The following is a 23,757-nucleotide window of genomic DNA, read 5'->3' as shown; positions in this document are numbered from 1 at the left end:
CCTTCCAATCTATTTATTAATCATGGAATTCTCTCTCAGTCTCCTAAGTGATCAATGATTAATATCAGCCTCAGACCGAAAGTAAATTGGTACAAGCACTATGGAGAACAGTATGGAGGTCCCTTAAAAAACCACATGACCCAGCAATCCCACTCCTGGGCATATACCCAGAGAAAACCATAATCTGAAAGGATACATGCACCCCATTGTTCACTGCAGCACTGTTTACAGCAGCCAGGACATGGAAGCCACCTAAATGTCCATCAACACAGGAGTGGATAAAGAAGATGTGGTACATATACACAATGGAATATTACTCAGTCATAAAAAAGAATGAACTAATGCCATTTGCAGCAACATGGATGGACCTAGAGATTATCATACTGAGTGAAGTCAGACACAGAAAAACAAATATCATATGATATCACTCATTATGTGGAATCTAATTTTTAGAAAAAGGAAACAAAAGAACTTATTTACAAAACAGAAACAGACTTACAGATATCAAAAACAAACTTATGGTTACCAAAGGGGAAACATGGTATGGGAGGGATAAATCAGAAGCCTGGGATAAACACAAACACACTACTGTATATAAGATAGATCACCAACAAGGACCTACTGTATAGCACAAGGAACTCTACTCAATACTCTGTGACAACCTATATGAGAAATGAATCTGAAAAAGAATGAATATATGCACACGTATAACTCAATCACTCTGCTGCACACGCGAAACTAGCACAACACTGTAAATCAACTATACCCTAATAATACATATATATGTATGTATGTATGTATGTATGTATTCACCCCAGATCAGCCATCCCAATCTAAGTGGGTAGAGGAAAAGTTTTCCTCCCAATAGGGAATTCAAATATTTTTCCTATTTATTAAATAATTTTACCCTTTGAATGTCCTAAATATAATTCATAAATGACAAATAAAAGGGGAAAAAACTTAAGCACAAAGTAAAATGGACTTAAATTTTATACCTTCATTGTGATAAAGCTAATTTGCATATCAGGCAATCTGAGCAGGTGGTTAAAAGGAAAAAACATAAGCAAAAATAGGCTTGAAAAGAATGATGTCTAGAAAAATCCTACAAACAAAACAAAATTCTCAGGGAGAACAGCCAGGAGTATAGCCAGACTAGAAATCTATTAAAGAAAATGATCCAGATGTTTAGTCTGAAGAAAATACTAATGGTGGCCTGACAAAGGCTTGAGTATATGAAATATAATTTAAACTGTGTCCACAAATTGTTTGATACTCCCTTCTAAAGACGGAGCTTAATGCTTCTCCCCTTGAGTGGGGGCTGACTAGTGATTTACTTCTAACAAACAGAACATGCTGTAAACGACAGTGTGTGACTTCCAAGACTGGTCATAAAAATCATTATGGAATCCGCCCTGCTCTCTCGTAGATCAACTGCTCTAGGAGAAACCCAGGCATTGCCATGTTAAAAGGACACTCAGGAAGCCCTTTGGAGAGCTCCACGGGGCAAGGAGCTGAGGCCTCGCACCACCAGCCAGGGAGCAATGGAGGCCTTTTCCAACAGCCATGGAAGCCAGCTCGGGAGCAGACGACCCAGGCCCTGTCAACTTAACTATTTCCCTTGAACTTGGGAGGGCCTGTGTGACTGCTTCTGTGAATGAGACACAATGGAAATGAAGCTACCCAAATTCCAAAGCTAAATTATAGACAAATGACAGGAAGTTTTGCTGGTTTCTGTTGGGATGCTGACTCTGGGACCCCTCAGCCACGTAAGAAATCTGGGTAGTCTGAGAACACCATAAGGAGAAACCACACAGAGAAGAGAAAGCCATAGCTACTCCATTCCCCAGCTTTTTAAAAAATCTTCTCAGCCTAGATGCCAGACATGTGAATAAAGCAGGCTTTGAGATGGAGCCCATCCCTAGCTGCTACATCTGACTGCAATTTCATAAAAGACCCTGAACTGCCCAGTTAACCACCAGAACTGGGACAGATAAAAAGATGTGACTGTTGTTATTTTAAGCTACGAAGTTTGGGGGTGGTTTGTAAAGCAGCAATAAATAACCGTAATATTCTATAAGCTTCAGATACATGTCACCTGCCTGTGATCCATCCCTTTCTTAATACCACTCCACCCCCAGCAAAATATCAGAATTGCCTTTCTTCAGGTTCTAGAACATTTGTTTACAGAAGCCATGTGCTACCATCACACCCCACGATGCAGCATAATTCGCTGCTTCTGCAGACCTCTAAGATTCTAAATCCCCAGAGGGCAACAGGTGTGTAACAGAACCCTGTATCCAAAGTACCTGACAAAGTGATATTACTTTAGCTCTCTGAGGCCTCTATCTCCCCATCTGTAAAATGTGGCTAATAAGAGGATGTTGTGGGCTTCCCTGGTGGCGCAGTGGTTGAGAATCCGCCTGCAGATGCAGGAGACGCGGGTTCGTGCCCTGGTCCGGGAGGATCCCACATGCTGTGGAGCAGCTAAGCCCGTGAGCCATGGCCGCTAGGCCTGCGCGTCCGGAGCCTGTGCTCTGCAATGGGAGAGGCCACAGCAGTGAGAGGCCCGCATACCGCAAAAAAAAAAAAAAAAAAAAGAGGCTGTTGTGCACAGCAAAAGAGGTAGCACGTTAAAAGGACCCAGAAGGGAACTGGCACGCAGCAGTCACAGGTACCTATTAGCTATTATGTGCACTCAAGGGGCTCACGATAAAAACACTACATTGAATGAAATGTAGATACTAGTCTTATTTTTTAATGATACTGCACTGAAGTTATAATACAGATCCCACGTTAAAGTTTGTGAAATAGAGGTGGCCAAGTTGAGATGGTTCCAAACACGAGAACTAAAATAGCTGCAATGAAGAAAAGAGCTCTGGACACCATGTGGTCCACACAAATGTGCTCTGCGGGACTGAAGAAGAACGTTCATACCATTATAAATGCAGGTTGGCCAAGATCACTGACCGTCCTGTTTCTATGTCAACGTCACAAAGACAAAAGTGGAAATTAATCCTAGTAGGCAGGTACATGGAAAATGCAGGCGGCATCCCCGGCTGCTTCATTAGTTTCTATGAACTGGATCCTTATGAAATTCTTCCCTGATGATCAGAGAGCTTCAAAGTTTACAAAGGGCTTTTATATGCATTAGCTCGTGTGGGTCTCCTATAATCTGGCAGGTGAAGCAAGGGGGGGTGTCATTCCCATTTTCCAGACGCAGAAAGTGAAGCTTGAGTCATTTAGCAAATGAACGGGACAGTCAGGAGTGGACCAGCCTTCTGACTCCACACCCAGTTTCTCCGCAGACCTCTGAGATGCCTCACGATGGATGCCTGGCCCCAGTCACAGCACCAGCACCTTTCCAAGGCTGCTGCAAGTCCGAAGGGGAAGATGCTAGTGTTATGCTTTGGAATAGGCTAGGAAAGCACAACTGACACAATAAAATTTACTGAAACTATAGGCCTTAAGAAGAAGAGTTCTATACATAAAAATTTTAAAACATTAATGTGTGTCCACTAAATATACTAAATATATATTTTTAAAGCTCAAAATAAACAAAAATCTCCTTTGCTTTTTTTTAACCTAAAAATGGAATTTATCTCAGTTTAAAGTAAAACAATTCTGGGGTTAGAAGTCTCTTTAGGCAGGATTAGATCCAGAGGCATGTAGTATATCATTTGGGTATTTTCTTTCTTTCTTTCAGATGGATTTATTTTCAGAAAACTGATCAGATCAATGACTGCCAGCATCCCCAAGGCTGTATCCTTCTGACTTTCATTTGGAAAGGAAGAAAGAGCCTCTGTCTTCCTGTGTTTATATATCAAGCATCAGGAAAGGTTTCGATTGGTTCTGTTTGAGTCACACGGTCATCCCTGAACTGGCTGGTGGATAGAATACTGCGGCCAACAACTGTGGCAAAGCATCTTGATTGGCAAGTCTCCCGGGATCACACGGGCCGGGAGACGGATGGCGTCCCACAGGAAGACCACTTAGCACACAGACAGACACGTGTAGGACAGATAACTAGTGTTTCAAGTCAGCAGGGGGTTCGTGTTTATTCTTTTAGTTGAAACGGGAAGGTAACTGTCACAAAACTGTGCTGGGTCCATTTGAAATATTTAAGAAAAGTATTAAAAGATTGGTAAGCAGAATACTGCAAAACATGAAGTGCAGAGTCAGCAAGACTTTCCTTGAAGGCCATGGTCTGCTATTTAACCCTGTTGAGCAAGATACTTAACTTCTCTGATCTTCAGTTTCCCTCATAAAATAAGGAGAATACATCATCAACACCATGTAATAGAAAATGAAGTAACACATGTGAAAACCCGACCAAATAGGAAAGGCACAACTTTTTCTAAGAAATTATTCAGGATCAAAAACATCACACCACATTTCAACATTGAAGGTGGACTGGTAGGGCTGGCTGGGCCTACTTTTCAGTTTTCAGGTTATAAATGGTCACCCTGACTTCTGTTTCTGACCTCGAAACCACTTCGTGGCACCCCAAATAAGCCTGCCCTCGTTTAAAGAACAGAAGGTCCAAGCAGCTCAATATAGGTACACAGTTTTATACCATGCCAACCTTTCTAGAAAAGACAAATCCTTGCCCCAAAGCAGCTCCTCTGACACCTATAAGCACATATTCCAATGTTTGCCTAGGTGATGTCGAGAATAACACAGATCCGCACTCTGCAGTTTAGCATTCAAAACTTACCCGCTACCCTCAGCAGCTCAGCCAGGCCCAGCAGTTTGGTAGACTGCTTGTAGCACACCGGGGACTCGCAAATACACTCCTTGATGAGGCCGATCCGATCAGAGCACAGTCGCACTACCAAGAAAGACATACTTTAGACTTGTGACCAGGGACACAACACTTCGTTGTGTCAACCAAACAAAATGAAAACTGTGTTAACCCCCAGATCAATAAGAATTAAGTAAAAGACACAATTTTTTCTTTTTTTTTTTTTTTTTTTTTTTTTGCGGTACGTGGACCTCTCACTGTCGTGGCCTCTCCCGTTGCGGAGCACAGGCTCCGGACGCGCGGGCTCAGCAGCCGTGGCTCACGGGCCCAGCTGCTCCGCGGCACGTGGGATCCTCCCGGACCGGGGCACGAACCCGCGTCCCCTGCATCGGAAGACGGACTCTCAACTACTGCGCCACCAGGGAAGTCCAGCATTATTTTTTTTATATGATATTTGTAATCCTGTTTTCTATTAACTCATGCATTATAACTTATCTAGTACCACTAGCCCTCACCTGCTGAGAGTTGGTACACACCAACTCCTGGAGTGTAGGCAAAGAAGGCTTCAAAACAAAGCAAAGTGGGCTTCCCCGGTGGCGCAGTGGTTGAGAGTCCGCCTGCCGATGCAGGGGACGCGGGTTCGTGCCCCGGTCCGGGAAGATCCCACGTGCCGCGGAGCGGCTGGGCCCGTGAGCCGTGGCCGCTGAGCCTGCGCGTCCGGAGCCTGTGCTCCTCAATGGGAGAGGCCACAACAGTGAGAGGCCCGCGTACCGCAAAAAAAAAACAAAACAAAACAAAACAAAACAAAAAAAAAACAAAGCAAAGTGACAAAATGAACTGTTGTACACTAACTACAATAACAAATACCTGGACCATAAATCTTTAAATATCAAGTTACTTTGTTCATCCAATATTACTGATGGACACTAAAACCTAAATTATATCTGTGACATAGATATAACAAACAGTACACAAAAAGAATATTCCATCTCCACATCCAAAAGTCATTCTAATAGGAAATTCCAAATTAATATATCAAACTGAAAAGCTGTCAAAACATGAAAGCAAAGTCTTTCTTAAGACTCTCCTCAGTCAGGAAATTTCTCAGAACCTACAGTTTGGTTGCAGATATTCAAACCCATCAGCTGACGTGCAAATGTTGCTAATTGAGCACCGAAGAAAACTCAGAGCGCAACGTAATTTTCAAACTTCGATAGCATTTGGGAAACCATTTTTTGTATTCTATCAATCTGCTTGAATTAAATAACTAGCTAAAATATACACACACACAGAGTCAAAGCTATAATGACTTGACCTAACAAGAGATATAAGAAAGACAAAAGTTTCACAGTGCTCTGGACTCTCTCGTGACTGAAATCTTCAATTAAAAATATAAGTGTTTCGGAGGAGGTGGTTAATAATTTCAGATATTTGAGAATAAACTGAAAATGATTTTTTGTAACTCTGATTATACCTCACAGTTTTAAGAAGCTTTGAGCTCAAAAATTATACGAATGGTGCAAGTGAATAGAATTTTCTAGTGATTTAACAGTCACCTTGAACACAGTTGTTTCAGATGTTGCAGGCTATTTATAAACCACATACAAATTACTGTCAAACAAAGATATTCAAGGTAATAGTAATACTACCTTTTAAAAGTCTAATAAATTTGTCTGACAAGCAGAACTTTAATTTTTAGTAAAACTACAGTGGAAATCCATATGAAAACATGAGAATGTCTCTCCGGCCTCATATTCGCTAAGATCCACCTGACTCAAAGCACCTCAGAAGACAAAGACACCAAGGAACCTTTAACAGGCTATCACTGACCGAAGATAAAAGAAGTTTAAAAAAGAAGAAGAGAGACACACACACAATTCTGATGAAAATTTATCAAAAACCAGAGAGATGGAAGGAACTTAGTTATGCCTCCCCGACTCCCAATTCCAAACATTTCCAGAGTTAAGAACAAAGATAAGAGCACTTTGCTGAAACTAACACAACACTGTAAATCAACTCTCTACTCCAATAAAAAATAAATAGTAAAAATAATTTTGTTTAAGAATAAAGATAAGAGATTACATGGAAACTAGCCAAGCATACCACTAATCACCAAGCATACCCACTTCATTTAGGGCAATGAGGTCTGGGATTGAAAATCTACCTCCTTCTTATCAGGTAAGGTTCAGGACACTGGGAGATGCCCACTGTCCTGACAGGACAGGTGACTGTGTAAAGCAGGATTGTTTGAGTTGGTACTAACCTGACTTCTACCTTAGGTAAAAGAACTTGAGCAATGTTAACTAACTGCTAGTAATTTAATTCTAAACAACTTCCTGTCATTCCCGCTGTTTAAAAAAAAAAATCTGTTTAATTAAAGAATATTCTACAGTAAGCATAAAAACAAATAAACTATTATCATTTATAGCTAAGTCTATGCAACTGAAACAAATAAATAAATTGCAATACAAAACCGATGTAAACCTGAAACTCTCATTCATATTCCCCAATTTCTATTTTTGTTTTTATCCAACAGCCTCACTGCTGTACTGTTATTAAAAAATGGGACAGAGGGCAGAATCTATTGCTAATGGACTAAATGACCAAAAGTACTCTTTAGTTAAAAACCTAAAAAGGAACACTAGTGAACTAATGCAAAATAAGTTAATAATAGTGCAACACTAAATAGAAAATTCACCTTGCAAAGGCAGAATCTTTACCCCAAATTCTTCGAGGCACCCCAGGGCTTGGATAAGATCTAGCTCCTCTTGAATGGCAGCGGGTCTATCTGTTATCAGCTGTAAGCAGCACCTAGGAGAAATTCATTTTTAAAAAGGAAAAGTAACATATGTTTAGCTAAGTTGCCTTTCTATGATCAACAACATAGAGATCCAACACATTTATCAAAAACCAACTTCCTTCCAGGTATTCCGCTAGAGGCTTTCTGATATTTTATTTAATCCTCACAGCAAGCCTGGGAGACAGGCAAATATCACCATCTGCTTTTTAAGGAAGCCAAAATTGAAGCTCAGAGGTGAAGCGATTTGCGCAGGGTTATGCTGATAGGACGTAAGGTATCACAGTATAAAGCAAGATACGCTAGCTCTGGGTTTAGTGCTCTGTTCACTGTTGACTCAAAAGATAATGATCGTGTAAAAAGGATTTTTAAAAAAACAGAAGGAATACAGTTATTTCCAGTTATTCTCTTAAGGAAAACAGAAATGTCTTGTTTCGGTCACAATTCTGTCTCTCAAAGGAAAAGGAATAACCTAAGAAACTGCACAAGAGACATTTTTCTGATCAGAAACCATCAGTTGGTGATGAAGTACTGAGATAAATACAGATGACAGTGATTTGATAATCTACAAATTTGTGATACCTATGGAGTATTTTAAGCAAATTTTTTTTCAATTCAGAGAAAGTATACTTAATAAATATTGTAGTTAACGATAAACCTATTTTCTGAAAAGTGCATGGAGAGGAACAGTGGGGAATGAGACTAGAAAGACAGGTGGACATCAGGCCATGAAGAGCTAACACGGCTAAAATCATGGACCATCACATGAAAATATCTAGGCCCCAGGATCTACCTACATGACCTAGCGACAGATATAGGCCTAGCTCGCTCTTGCAAAATCTGGGGATTCAAATTGGATGAGCACTAACACATACTTACTACTGGTTCAAGGATAAACAGTATACAACCTGTTTGTGGCATCTACCAAAATTCTAACTGCACTTTGAACCCGGGAATCCCAGTTCTAGGAATTTATACTACAGGTAGGCTCTCACATGCCCAGACATAATTATGGATGTTCACTACCACAGTCTTTTTAAAATAAAACACACTAAATCGGGAACTAATTAAATAAATTGTATAAAAGTCAAACAATGGAATAATCTACAACCATCAAAAAGGAATGAAACAAACCTATATGTATTCACATGGAAAAACCCACAATATAGATCGTAAGTGAATAAAACAAGACACAGAAAGATAGGTACAAGTAGTATACACTTATTTGTGATTTAAGAAAGAAGGGAGTAACTTTTAATAAGATATTCCGGAAGGATACACAGGAAACTGATTAAAAATATAACTGAGGGGCTTCCCTGGTGGTGGCGCAGTGGTTGAGAGTCCGCCTGCCGATGCAGGGGACACGGGTTCATGCCCTGGTCCGGGAAGATCCCACATGCCGCGGAGCAGCTGGGCCCGTGAGCCATGGCCGCTGAGCCTGCACATCCGGAGCCTGTGCTCCGCAACGGGAGAGGCCACAACAGCGAGAGGCCCGCGTACCAAAAAAAAAAATATATATATATATATATATATATATATATATATATATATATATAAAACTGAGGAATAAAGTTAGAGGAACTCGAATGAGGAGAAAGACATCTTCCATATCTATCCTTTGTGTATTTTTAAATATTTTATCTTGTGGATGTACTGCTTCCTCAATTAAAAAAAAAACTAGTAAATAGATAGTAATTTAATCAATAAGAATGGATGGGCTATTTTCTATTTCAATAAAACTGTAAACAATTAAATACATCTGGGCTCACAGGTCTCAATCAGTTTGGTGCCACATTATACACATATGACATCTTTTTTAAATTAAGGTGTGTCCTTGTAGGAGAAAAGGGGATGGATGAAAGTCAAATACTGCAAGTACTGTGTAGTTTCAAAAATGATCTCTAGGAGCATCTGTCAAAAAGATTTAGGTCCAACACAATTCCCAGTTGTTCTATTTGATATTTTCATCATCTGAAATAGAAATACTATCCCTTGGGAGAGAAGGAAAAAATTTACTAACTATTTTAAACAACTTTGTCAAGTTCAATAACATGGCTTGAGAAAACATGATTCTTTCTGTGATAAAAAATCACTGGGGGAAAAAAGTTACCTTTAAGTTTTGCTAGAGTTGAAACAACTACCAGTTATTTGAGGGGTAAAGTAACTCTAAACCACTACCACAACCTTTACATCAAAATAAATTCCAAATGGGCCTAAAATTTCCATGCAAAAATAAAACCACCAAAGTAGTAAAAAAAAAAAAATACAAAAAACTATTTTAATGGTCTTGGGAATTAAAGGTCTTTCAAAGGATGACACAAAACACAGAAAAAAGAATAACAACCGAATTTTTAAAAAATTCAAAATAGCCATTTGAAAGATAAATTGTATATTATAAAAACTTGGCAACACACTTTAACCATTAAGAGGGGCAAAGAGCACGTGTCCCATATGCAAAAAAAGCTCCTAAGAATCAACAGTAAAAAGAGGAACACAAACTTTCCTGTACAACAGGCTAAGAGAGGAACAGAATTCAGAGTCCAAGAAATTTCCACCTGGAAGGGACTTTTGAGCTTTATCACCTAATGAGAGCGGAAGCCATGTAAAACATATAGACATGACCTAATGTGTTGAAATTTTCCAGAACTTGAATTTGCTGGCTACCACTTGAATCTCTTCCAATAGAAGAAAAGTATAACCTTATAGACAATCATCTAGAATGACCATGGGAAAGTGTGCTGGAGAGAAAGGGTCACAAGAAAGTGGATGAATACTTATGACGTAATTAAGTTTTCATTCTATACTCAAGCAATAAATAATGGTGCCCCATGTAGTAGCGTCAATCTGTACTTGTGGTAACGTATTTTGTGAGGTAGAGAATAAAACCAACAATGAAGTTTGTATATTCTGACCTCCCCCCCTCCCTCTTATGGAGAATACAGAGTTCCCCTACCTGGCCAGATCCATGCAGCTGTCAGTGAGGCTGGTAGAAGAATTGAAGTACTCTCTGCTGGCAGCCAAAACCAAGTCAATACTTTTTTCATAACTGACCCTGTACTGGGTTTTTCCTTTATGGGCTACACTAGTTGGTGGATTTATTGAACAAGCACTGCAGTGCATCATCTGCCCAGCCAGGTGGATATTTTCAAGACGACTGGAACACAGAAGGCTCTCTGTAAATATCTGGGAAAAAGAAGAAACTGGAATTAGTGCTTAAAGAGGAAGGACTCACTCAGTTCTTGACACAATGGAGGCTCGGATATCCAAGTGAAATAAATTTTTAAAAATACATCCATCCTACAGGTAGAGGTTGCACAATATTTATGAATGTACTAAATGACAATGGAGCACACTTTAAAATGGTTAGTATTATGTTATGTGAATGTCACCTCAATAAAAAAATCCCTCTTTTAGGAAGAAGAAGAAATAATTTAACTGCACAAACCAATGGTAAGCATAATATTTTAATGTGTTATAACAACACATACTTGAGTAAAATATCCAAAGTTCATACTTATTAAAAACAGGATCCATTAGACATATGGTCCCACACTCTGCTTAAAGTATTTATAACATTTCAATTTTTTAAAAGAAAATCTTTGAGTATGATACACATAATTAATGACTGTTTAAAGCAGCTGAAGTCAGTCTCATAAACTAAACACCCAAGCTACAAATGTTCTACTTACACCTAGTCACTAGAATTACAATATACCACATAACATTTTTTTTTTCTAATCTGCAATTTTAAAACTATTTAAATACAACAAAAGTCACTGATGGAAGGCAGTTATGCAAATGTCATTGTATTTTACAAGGCAACTAATAGCATCAATTAACATAAAATTTATTCTATAATTGAGATTATCTACTTATTCCAAAAAAGTTCTATTAAAGAGCTTCCTTTAAACCCACACTAATAGCGTCAACACATAAGTAGTACAAGAACTTCCATAAGAATGTTCTTTCCTATCGTGCCACTGTTGGATGAGGATAACACAGAAAAAGAAGCAAGAGATAAAAAGTAGATTTCATGGAGAAGCAAGAGTTTCCTTATAATTAGGAAGGCTACCCAATTTTCATAGGACTCCCTTATTTTCACTTGTTTCTAGGCTTCTGGAGAAGACATTTTTAGACAGGCCTTTCCTAAAATGACTGATCAGGATAAAATTACCAATACCTATGAGAGATCTGCTATAAAATCCATACTGTGACAGAAAGCGAATTATCAGTGAGTAATGCTAATCACTTATACGACAGGTGAAAATGGCTTGCTCCATGTGACCAAAATGACTTAGATGTAACAATTTCTCTATTCCTTTGGTTTATTCAGGTAAGCCATAAAGAGTCAATGCCCCCAATACTGAAAAATAAAATTCACTCACTCTAATATTTTAAAGGTTTTGCTGAAATGAACAATATAGATTTCTGCTCTACAGGCTGTATAGAAATCTTGCACCTTATCAAAATTATGCCAATGAGATTTAAAATTATTTTCCAATGACAGCAAAACCTAATACAATGGCCACAGGTCAGTAAGACAATAGAGCATAATTTAAACATCACTAAAATATTTTAAAATGTTAAGTTTGCCAAATCTGTATTATCTTCTAGAATCGGTTCAGGACAGTTATAATATGCTTTCAAATGTGTTCTCAAAGGAGAAGGACTAAAGGCGCGAAGTCATTAAAATATCAAAGCCCATTATAAACAAAGTCATTAAAAACAAAGGTGTTAAAATATAACTAAAACAATTTAATATGTCCAGTTGTTATGATAGACTACACAGGAGCAAGTTCAAGTGTAAAATAATTAATGCTAATTTTTCAATCAGAATCAGAAAATACTAGGAAATAACACTACTCCCACTTAAAAACACTACTTCAAGCAGTATTACTAATGACAGTAAGATTTTGGACCCCATGTGCATACAGATTATTTTCTCCTGAAACTGAATTTCAAGTTTTGCTTTAGATACAAAGGTGAAGTTACTGGCAGCTGTACGTGGTCTGAGAGTGTAATCATCAATATAAACTTTACACTCATCAAGCACATAAAAACCTGAAGTTCAAATATAAAACCATTCATTTCTCAACAGTCTATATTAGCGCTCTTCTGTTAAAACTACCTTAAATTAAAATACCAACCAATTTCACAAAACAGAGGACTATTTTGTAACTCTCACTTTATCAACGGGTTATGCTTCGTGATGTCAGAGCAGAGCAACACAGGAAATATTCTACACGATTTTGATCTGGCTTGTTTGATAGACAAATTCAAATGGGAACCCTCTTTTAAGCTGTATCTCATTAACGATGGGTTAGCTGGATCGTTTTTCCATACAAAGCATGCGTAATTTGGTGGTAATACACATACCTTCCAAAATAAGGACTCAATTCTCCTAAATTACACTCCTAGTCAGTTCACCATCCTTAAGTATCCTTTATGTTCCAGACACTATAATATGCCCCGGGGAGCAGAGGATGAACATGGTATGATAATGCCTGCCTAGGAGCTAATGACCAAAGGGAAGAAACACACACAGAAACAAACAAGTCATGGCATCTGAAAGAAAGGCTGCAATAGAGACAAGTTATATCAAAGGACAAAGGAAGGCATCCTAGAGGGCCTGGCTAGTGAGCTGAATCCTAAAAGGTATCAGCAATTTTCAAATTTAAAAAAGAGGAATATATTCCAGGCAAAGGGAATAATGCGTACAGAGTCATAGAAACAGGAAACAGCATCGTGAGTGGAGGAATTCATGACAGATTGGGCACCGCTGGAGCACAGGGCACATGGCGGGGAGTGTCAGAGGCGAGAATGGACAGGGTGGCTGGAATCCGCCGTGGCTTTCTATGTCAGCCTAAGGGATACGGTATTTTATCTATTTTATTTAGCAGCGCATTTTAAGAAGGGGAGTGTCATGAAAAGGTCTGTTTTAGAAGCATACTCTCTTCCGTGAAAATGAGGAAGAGATATGGAAGTAGGGAAACAAGTTTGGAGGATTACAACAACTTAGCAGAGAAGAGGAAGACAGGACAGAAGACAGAAGAGAGGACAGATTTGGAAGACTTTTCTCGGGCACATGAAGCAAATTTTAGTGACCACCGAAACTATGGAAGAGGGCGGAGCCAAGTACGATTCGGGGTTTCCAGCTGACAATTAACCCACTAAATAAATGGTGTTGCAATGATCAAAGAAGAAGTTATGTATGAACGTGTTCAAACTCTAAAGCACCACTCAATTACCAGCTATTGAATATTATTCAATAATCCACCTACGGTCATCATCTTGTGTCCAATCAACAAAATGTAACAACCAAAATCACAAAATTAAAAGGCAATATTTACACACGTAGAGTTACCTCGTAGCAAGCATCAGAGTCCAGACAGGTGTAAACGTTCTGCTGCATGGTTAACATGTCCTGCAGCAGCATTCGCCAGTGAGACTCACCGACAGGAGGCTGCCTGGGGGTCAAGAAGAAAATAATTCATGAAACTGCTCTCTTCAATGGGTCAACAGTAAAAAAAAAAAAAAAAATTGGTACCACTATGCTATATGCCACACAGCTCCCAGATGATCGAGAGAAATAGATCTCATTTGAATTTCCAGGAAAAACACCTTGATTAAAGATAGAGGGAAACGGGCTTCCCTGGTGGCGCAGTGGTTGAGAGTCCGCCTGCCGATGCAGGGGACACGGGTTCGTGCCCCGGTCCGGGAAGATCCCACGTGCCGCAGAGCGGCTGGGTCCGTGAGCCATGGCCGCTGCGCCTGCGCGTCCGGAGCCTGTGCTTCGCAACGGGAGAGGCCCGTGTATCACCAAAAAAAAAAAAAAAAAAAAGATAGAGGGAAAAGTTGGGCAGCGACGCATCAATGCCAGAGATGTCGCCGGAGCTGCCTCTGCCGCAGGCTGCCTGGACACAAAACTGATCATGGCAGAGGTAAACGAGCTATGAGTTTCTACGGTAAAATAAAGCACACGGTAAAGTAAGATAAAACGGCCGTGACGTAGCAGAAAAAGCCCTTGGAGACGCAGGAGAATGAGTTTCAAATTCCATCTTCACCACACTCTGCAGTCGCCAGCGGGGTATGTTCTTAACCTAACCGCACATGCAGACCCAGAAGGCAACAGGGGCCACCCCTGGCTCGAGTCTGGAGGCGGGCAGCCCCGCTGGTTCCTCTCAGCGGGACTCCTCCTCGCCGCAGTCCACAGAGCCTGGGATAGAGCACTGCGGGGGGTTCGCGCCCATCCAGGCGCCAGCCCAGGCGCGACAAGCCCTGTACGGTAGCTGCAGTTCCCATCTGGCTTAGGAAGAAGCTTCACTCCCCACAAACGTCAGTACTTTTTTTTTTTTTAAACATCTTTATTGGAGTGTAACTGCTTTACAATGGAGTAAAGCATTAGTTTCTGCTGTATAACAAAGTGAATCAGCTGTACATGTACACATATCCCCATATCCCCTCCCTCTTGCGTCTCCCTCCCACCCTCCCTATCCCACCCCTCTAGGTGGTCACAGAGCACCGAGCTGATACCTTTCGAAACAATTCCATAGGCATAGTTTTCAGGGTCCCCTCAAGGATAAGCCAGTGACCACATATGGGAAAGTCAAAGCTTCAAGCCCCTACCAGGTTTTCTAGGTCATTTACACAGTTCCTCTAGGAGCAATCTACCAATCAGAGATGAAGTAGTGAGGCCTACACTATCCAGTTGATCAAATACCATTTCATGTTAGTATCCAGACTTACAGAGTTAGAGAATCAGTGGTTCAGATTCTCCTGCAACAGGGGAGACACTTTTGTTAACAATGTCACAAAGAGTCACACATTAGCTGCGTGACTATATTTAATATTCCTGAATTTCAGCTTTCTCACTTAAAGAGAATCTCAAAGAATGATAAGGAGGGATAAGATCAATTTTGAAAAAACTCAGACGATGAAACAAGCTTTTTCCTGAGTATAAAAACAAGCTCAGTTACTTGTATGGATTTGAATAAATTTCTTAATTTCTTTGAGCTTCAGTTTCCCTTTTTGTATATTATGATGATTAACTTAAACTAGAATGTATGAAAAGACACTCCCCATATTTTTCTGGTACAAAGGAGTATTCAACAAGTGTGAATGAATGAATCTGGAAGTCACAAACACATCTGTTTGTTTTTCTGTAGTCACATACACAACCACTAATATTGTCTAGTAGTAGGGAGAATGTGCTGTAATTCTCTCTACCTCTCTCAAAAGTTCATCTTTGTTGAATATATGTGAGTTTGGAATCATCGTTTATTTTCTAGTCTTGAAGTTCTACATAATCATGAATCTCATTGTTTGAAAAAGGTAGGTTTTGTTTTGTTTTCTGTTTGTCAAATACCAACTGGGTGTACCTTTTCCACACATCATTTTCTTTCTTATGCATTAAAACAGGGCAAATAGACTGTGTTTAAGAGTATTGCTATGGAAAAATTATGCATTTGGGATCTTTCCTGCAAAAATTCTAGTCTTCAGGAATTTTTTTCACCTAAAATTTTTAATAACCATATGCTTCATTTGCTTATAGCATTTTCTATTTGCTACAACACAAAATGAACAATTATTTCTATCTGATATGTAATAAAGCTTAAGAGAATACATTTTTTTTTCCAGCATACAAATACACAAAACAAACTGATATATTTGCAAGTCTTCAAGGATAATCCCTGAAGTGTTTCCATTAGTTAGACCTTGGAATGTGAACTCTTTGGGTGGGCTTCAAAGAATTCAAGGACTCTTTCAAATTTGGCTCTCAGGCAGAAAAGTAGCAAAATGTTTGAAAAAGTGAGTGTCCATCTTGCACCAGCTTCATAAAATCAGACCTGGGCACTGTCTAGCTGAATTCAAGTTCTCTCAGCCCAGCTGTTCTTCTAGAAGCCAGCAACACTGGGACAGATGGTATTAATGTTTTCTCACACATGGCTAGCCTTTAAGTACAGGTTCTAATTAAAATAAATTATAAGACATTATTTCCAAAGGTCCTTTTAGAATACATGCAGTAAATAAGAACCAAGAGAAGAATCTGGAGGCACTATACAAGAGGTGTGCAAATTGACAGGGAAATACCTGAATACAAACATGATGTATTAGTTACAGCTTTGGAATGGAGGTGTATTTCCCAGCGAGAAATAGTATTGCACTCAAGATAGTAAAACCTGATTTGTGACAGTAAGTGAAATCTGCCACCATTTAAAATATGCATAAGAAAACTCGATAGGTGTTGAAGGCCAAGCCATAGTAGCATATATGAAATAATTAAGATTCATTTCAAGTTGACTACCTTGAAAAAAGAGGTCGTACTCTCTTACATATTCACAGTAAGTAGAATGCCATAAGTAGAAATTAACTGCAAGGACTTTAGATGTATTTGAGGGATTCAGTGGAAAGAGAGCAGGTATTCTAGCAGAAACAGTGAGGCTTTCTTACTGAAGAGTAGGTTCTTGACTAGAGCCAACATGATGGAAAATATTGACCCATCGTTTATAGCTGTAAAGAAAGTTTAAGACTTAAATTGTCAAAACCTTCTAAATTATTCATTTAATAATTACTGAGAGAGGGCCAATGATATGTAAGGTTCCAAATTAGAAGTTTGGTGACTGTAACACTTGCCTTAGATAAGCTTATGATTTTGAAGGGAATGTAAGGCACATAAATCAATAACTATAGTAAACTGTTGAAAGAAACAGAGATAAAGAGAGAATTTTAAGACTTCCTATAAATCTACGATAATTTTAAGAATTACTATAAATCTATAATTAATACAGGCTGGTTATTAGAGGAATGACAGACAAACAGATCAATGGATCAAAATAAAGAACCCCCAAATAGGCCCCCATAGTATGGAAAACTGATATTCAACAAAGATGCAAATGCAATTCAGTACAGAAAGGACAGTCTTTTCAACAAGTGATGCTGGAATATTCAGATATATAAAAGAAATAACCTATACTTTGAACAATAAACAAAAATGAACTTTCAAAATGGGCCATGAAACCGATTGTAAAATGTAAAACTGAAAATTTTACTAAAAATGGCAGGAGGAAATCTTTGTGCCAAAAGTTTCTTAACGTGACATCAAAAGCACAATCAACAAAGAACAAATTGATAAACTGGACCTCATCAAAATTTATAAAGTATGCCCTTCAAAAGACACAGGTATGAGAATGAAAAGACAAGGTACAGATAGGAGAAAATCTTTGCAAAGCATATATTATATCTCATAAGGGTCTTGTATCCCGAATGTATAAGAAAACTCTCAAAATCAGTAAAGAATACAAAAACCCAATTTTTAAAATGATCTAAGAAGATACACTGATGTCAAGTAATCACATTAAAAGATGCTCAATATTATTACTCACAATTAAAACAATTAGAAAGCAATTAAAATCAAAATTAGATACCACAACATACCTATTAAAATAACTAAACTTTAAAAGACTGACCACAGCAAGTACTGACAAGCATGTAGAGCAACTGGAACGCTCCTAAAAGACTGATTAAAAAATAAAATGGTACAAATGCTTTGAAAGACAGTTTGGCAGTTTTTTGAAAAGTTAACCGTCCACCTACCATACAATCCAGCCATTCCACTCTTACGGATTTATCCAAAAGCAATGAAAGCGCATGTCCATACAAAGGCTTGTACATGAATATTCACAGCAGCTATATTTGTAAAAGCCAAGACTCCAAATAAACCAAATGTCCATCAACAAGTGAATAGATAAACAAAGTGCAATAAATCCATCAAGGGAATACTAGTCAACAAATAAAATGGAATAAACTACTGATCCATGATACACCACGGATGAAACACAGAATAATTATGCTGAGTGAAAGAAGCCAAACCAACCAACAAAGAGCACACCGTTATGACTCCATTCACATAAAATTCTAGGAAAGGCAAAGTACGATATAGAGACAGAAAACAGATCAGTGATAGCCTGGGGAGGGGATGGGGGTGTAACGAGGAGGAGGGAGGGGATTATAAATGAGCAAGAGAAAGCTTTTAGGGGTGATGGATACATTTGTTATTTTGACAAGGTGATGGCTTCATGGCTATATACATATAATAAAACTTATCATACTCTATACTTTAAATATGTGCAATTTATTGTCGGTCAATTATAACCCAATGAAGTCAGAAAAAGAAAAAAAGTAGTACTTTTTCTTAATCACATACAATTATCAATTAATTTCATTACTCACTTACGACCGGTGTGCCTGGTCAATCTAACCATCAGCCTGTGTGCCTCTTCTGCGCTAGACTGAGTATTTTTAACATACGAAATTGGCTTCTCAAGTCCATGTTTCTCCAAAATCTCTGACACACTGTAAGTAAAAAGAAAAATTTTTAAATAAGTCTTGCTACCAACAAAAAAGCTCTAAGAATCTTAAACACATAAGTAGCACTTAGGTGTTAAAAGTATTTTTTTTTAAAGTAGCATAAAGAATGACCAAATTTTACACATTGCATTAATTCTCAGCAAAAAGAAAGCTAATAATTATATATCAAATTTTATTTCCCCTACTGACTTTTATTACAATATACTTGGGATAAGTTAACATTTTTTCAAAAGCCTGGCATATCCTTATCTCAAAATCATTTTTTTACAATTTTCCTGTACTGTAAAAGCATCAAGTCAGCAAAATAAGCCAAATCTATAATTGCAATACCCAGCTTTAACTCTTAACAACCTCAGTGAGTATTCTGTTATAGGCAAGGTTGCCAGAAAAGCAATAAGCAAAGAATTTTAGGGTTGGAAAACCACAGAAACCCCATAAGGCTCAATTTCCCTCAAGAATCCATTCTATAAACAAACAGATAAGATTTCTGTTCTTATATGGATCTTCTTGAGATATCCTATTCCATAATTATCATCATTTGTATATACACCTTTTCTGTCTCACCAAATCTCACATTTATGAAATTAACCACTACTGGGCTTAAAGAGAGGTTGGACAAAACTCAGTAACTCTTCATAAAGATAAGTTCCACGGATCACGCCACCTGACATCATATACACTAAAACATCTATCAACTATTAATGGCCATGAGGTGGAACTGGAAAAAAAAGTGCTCCTTTTAAAAGGTTAGTAAATTAAGGTGAACAGTAAAAGACCTGGGTATCACCCAGAAACCTAAAGGGTGTTACTGTTTCCTTGAGGTACTGAGTGCATAATTTGACTATCAAGACAACCCATGGTTACACCCAGGAACGTATGGTGAAATAAATGATGTGTATTATGCAATAATTTTTTATGAAATGCATTATGTTTATTATACTGTATTTCCTTGAGAAAGCTCTTTTCAAGTTCATTAGGGAGAAAAAGGAAACCATGCAGATTTGTAAGGAATGAATCTATACTGACTTAACCCATTAAGCTTTGTTCAAACTATGCTCAATTTTTCAGGGAGGCTAGGGAGAAGAGAGGGACATCAAATTGGTAGATTCCCAAATTCTTATCCTTTACATATTACCACTATCAAGTGATGTTATTACCTATAATTTCTATAATTATATATTGGAAGAACAAAGTTTACTAGTCCTAAAATTTCATTTTTAATGCAAATATTTAAAAATTACACACAAGCACATTATATATACATATAAAAATGAACACTAGTAAACAATATTAAACTTCCTGAATAGCAAATTAGAAATTTTCAGTCTCCAAAAGAGACAGTTTAATGCTTCATTTTCACAGTGAAGAATATTGCTAGAGTCACTAATATAATATAACCCAGATAGTCAATCAAATGTAGTATACCCCAAAAAGGAAAGTTAGGGGTTATAATAAACATTGTTTGCTGATGGATGTAATAACTGCTGAAGGAACTAATATTTCTTATTTACCTACTATGTGTGAGGTACTTTAAATGCTTTATCTAGTATCAATATCTCACCTCATGAGGTAGATATTATAGCTAAGAAAATCCTAGGCTCAAAGATCACACAGCTAGTAAGTTATAACACCTAGATTTGAACACAGTTCTACTAGTCTTCAAAGTCCATGTCCTTCTCATTACTGTAGTGTTCTGCTAAAATAAGCTAGTATTACATTCATTATTAAGAAAATTCACTCCTGAGAGAGTCAAACAAATATTAGGTCAAACTGGAAATGATCACAAGGCATATTTAAGGTAACATTTCTCAGACAGACCTCCTTAATCAGCACAGAACCAAAAGTCTGTCATTTTTCTCACCTGAGAATGTGTTCCAGTTGGTCTACCATGTCATGAAGCGCTGTGGTTACCTCTGTCTTCTGACTAAAGGATTAAGATAAAAGAATTAAAATTAGGTTTTAGTAGTAACTTTTTACCTGAAATACTAAACTCACTTAAGTTAAAAAAAAAAAAAAAAAAAGTGAAGTTTCCCTTGTACTTAATATATGACAGTATCACCCTGTCCAGATAAAAGGTCAGTCTTATCTCCTATACGCATTCAGCATCTTTCATGACTCAAAAGCGATTAAGATAAAAAATACTGGAATATAACAATATTCTCTATTACAGATTAGTGAGATATGGGCAATTATTTTCCTAAGAACTTTTAGTTCAGTTCTGCTAAAAGCAAAAAAGAATTATGTATCAGTTGTAGTCTTTCTTTGAAGAAGTGGTAAACGATAAGGCCATCATTTATTTCTCTTCTTTTAACCAATAAAACAGATTAGGAACCATGGCCCTGTACGTTGGCTTTCTCCTAGTCCTATCTATTCCACCTGTGGCTCCCCTAGGACTTTTCCATTAGGACTCTATATACTCAGGGGACTTCTCCCATGTCATCATTCACTCTGCCTCCACTGCAATACTTTAAAACAAAAGAGAAGTACACAGCCGTCATACAGAGAATTCCTACCGCGAGTGGAGATAACAAGCACTTTTCCTTTTTCCTTTCTCAGGAAAAATGTAGACGGGGGACTAGGGGAAACATTACCATGAAAAAGATCATAAACTAATAAAAACGTGGCTGATAGGGTAGATTTAGCTCGGCACAATGCACATACAAGTGTGCAAGGGATTTGGTAGAAAAGTTAAGCAAGTGCTACGAAAGCCCTCTGCCACCCTCTGCAACTCTGTGTCCCAACCTTGGAGGGACGGCTCTCACCTGAGAACCACTGTACCTGACACTCTCAGGTGCCTTCCAACCAATGATTCTACTGAATTCCAGCAATTCTTAGGATTTAATGAGACGGCTAAATAAAAATCTTTATCTGGACTTGGGAAATTAAAACTGACCTAATTGAACACAAAAGTCTCACTCACTATTTTTAAAACTACCAATCTATCTGATCTAAATCTATGTGGCAATTATTTCATGCAATTTACCAAGATTATACTATCTTTTTAAACCAAGTTTCAGGCCTTGGACTAGAGTGATAAATTAGGGTATATTCCCCTTAAAGTCCTTCCAAAAAAAAAAAAAAAAAAGATCATTCATCGGAAATAACTTCAATTAACATACTCATTCAGAAACAATCTTTTTTAAATTATCATTTTGTAACTCTACAATAAACATTTGTCACTGATTTTCAGAATACAGTGTTCTTCCTCTGTGAACTGACATTCACAAACATAATGACTAAAGATTTTTTTCAGCCACATGAAGTGTGCTGCCTAGGTAAGATGTACAAAAATTTAATTTCCTAAATAGTGAAAAACTACAGTTAACCATTTGGTAAATAATAACCATTTAACCACTAAAAATACACAACTGATCACTGGGAGAACATGAATTGACACAGCTGGCAGGAGGAGCACAGAGAACCAGAGTAAGTATTTTGAAGGCCTATATTTTAATACCAGGCTAATTTATAATTGCAAATTATTTAGAAAATTATAATTATGAAATACAATCATTAAGAAATAAATGGAACAACAAAAGAGTACCATGCTATTTTTTATGTTTACCAAAAAAAAAAAAAAAAAACTCTGTTAGATCAGAAACCATTAATCTGAAGCCGAAAAAAGCTTTCAGCCACACATACACAAAAGAGGCATTTCTTAGCCTACACGTTCTTTGAAAACAAATATACTCATCCTCTCATTATAATGTCTACATAAAAAGTGTTCTTTTAATATCATCATTCAATTGATATCATGACTATCTCCTCATGGTAGGCAAATTACCATGTAAAAGTTAATAGATAAGCTCTAACTGATATTTATGCTCATTTGATCTTACTGAAGAACTAAGCCTAATACATTTATTTTTAAAAATCGCACATGCCAGGGCTTCCCTGGTGGCGCAGTGGTTGAGAGTCCGCCTGCCGATGCAGGGGACGCGGGTTCGTGCCCCGGTCTGGGAAGATCCCACGTGCCGCGGAGCGGCTGGGCCCGTGAGCCGTGGCCGCTGAGCCTGCGCGTCCGGAGCCTGTGCTCCGCAACGGGAGAGGCCACAGCGGTGAGAGGCCTGCGTACCACCAAAAAAAAAAAAAAAAAAGAAAAAAAAAAATCGCACATGCCAGCTGGAAGTCAATGGTCTTACCTAGATGACTCAGGACAACCAAGGGACACCAAGTGGCAGAGGGACCATCAAATCACCCACCGAGACCATGTAAGGAAGAAACTCCCACCCCTTCTGCTCTCTGAGGTGCTTGTTAGGAAGAGAATTCTGCATCTCTTGTCACCCTCTGGGAAGAGCACCCTGACTACTGATTCTCTGACATCCACTGGGCTGAGGTTTTTAAATGATGAGTAATGACAGTTTGCTAAAAAACTGTTAACACAATCCACGTTACCAGCCCTTTGTTGCCTACTGAGGGCCCACGGTTCCCAGAGGTACACGGGCTGCTCTTCCTTGAGGAGGGGAGGGAGCTTGTGGTCATATCTGTACAGGTTTGGGTAACACGTGGATGTTGTGATTATAACTTTTCCTACATGAAGATTCCCTAAACCTGGACTGAGGAAGGGAAGTATTAACCACTAGTACAGTCTCCATTTAGCTTTACCAATAACAAGGCTAACTGCTTTCTTTCTTGGGGGTTAGTACTTAGACCCTTAATGAGAAGAGATGAAGAATCAGGATCTACAAACCACGCAACATTTCTGTAACATAATACACAGAATCTAAGATTACCTTACCCCTCCTAAAATCAAAACTGAAGCAAGATTGACAATCTAGCTGCTCACATATAAGGCAATTTCCCAAGGACTCCTATAATGAAAAGCCTTCAGCTTGTCACAAGGCAGCCAATC

General features: G+C 38.3%; 1 protein-coding gene across 8 annotated transcripts in view; it reads right to left on the bottom strand.

Annotated features, from left to right (window-relative positions):
• The window catches only part of NBAS (NBAS subunit of NRZ tethering complex), a 333,351-nt gene that overhangs the window by 155,544 nt on the left and 154,050 nt on the right, over positions 1-23,757 (bottom strand). For all 8 annotated transcript variants that reach the window (XM_067008085.1, XM_067008087.1, XM_059078230.2 and 5 more), the window contains 6 exons: positions 20,767-20,829; positions 18,768-18,890; positions 13,903-14,005; positions 10,492-10,721; positions 7,440-7,552; positions 4,715-4,828 (listed from right to left, as the gene is read on the bottom strand). In XM_067008085.1, coding sequence (XP_066864186.1) covers positions 4,715-4,828; positions 7,440-7,552; positions 10,492-10,721; positions 13,903-14,005; positions 18,768-18,890; positions 20,767-20,829 — 746 coding nt within the window. The remainder of the gene's footprint in view (positions 1-4,714; positions 4,829-7,439; positions 7,553-10,491; positions 10,722-13,902; positions 14,006-18,767; positions 18,891-20,766; positions 20,830-23,757) is intronic.

This window comes from Kogia breviceps, chromosome 11, assembly GCF_026419965.1.
Source record: "Kogia breviceps isolate mKogBre1 chromosome 11, mKogBre1 haplotype 1, whole genome shotgun sequence".
Lineage (NCBI taxonomy): Eukaryota > Metazoa > Chordata > Mammalia > Artiodactyla > Physeteridae > Kogia > Kogia breviceps.
This window is presented reverse-complemented; position numbering and strand designations above follow the sequence as displayed.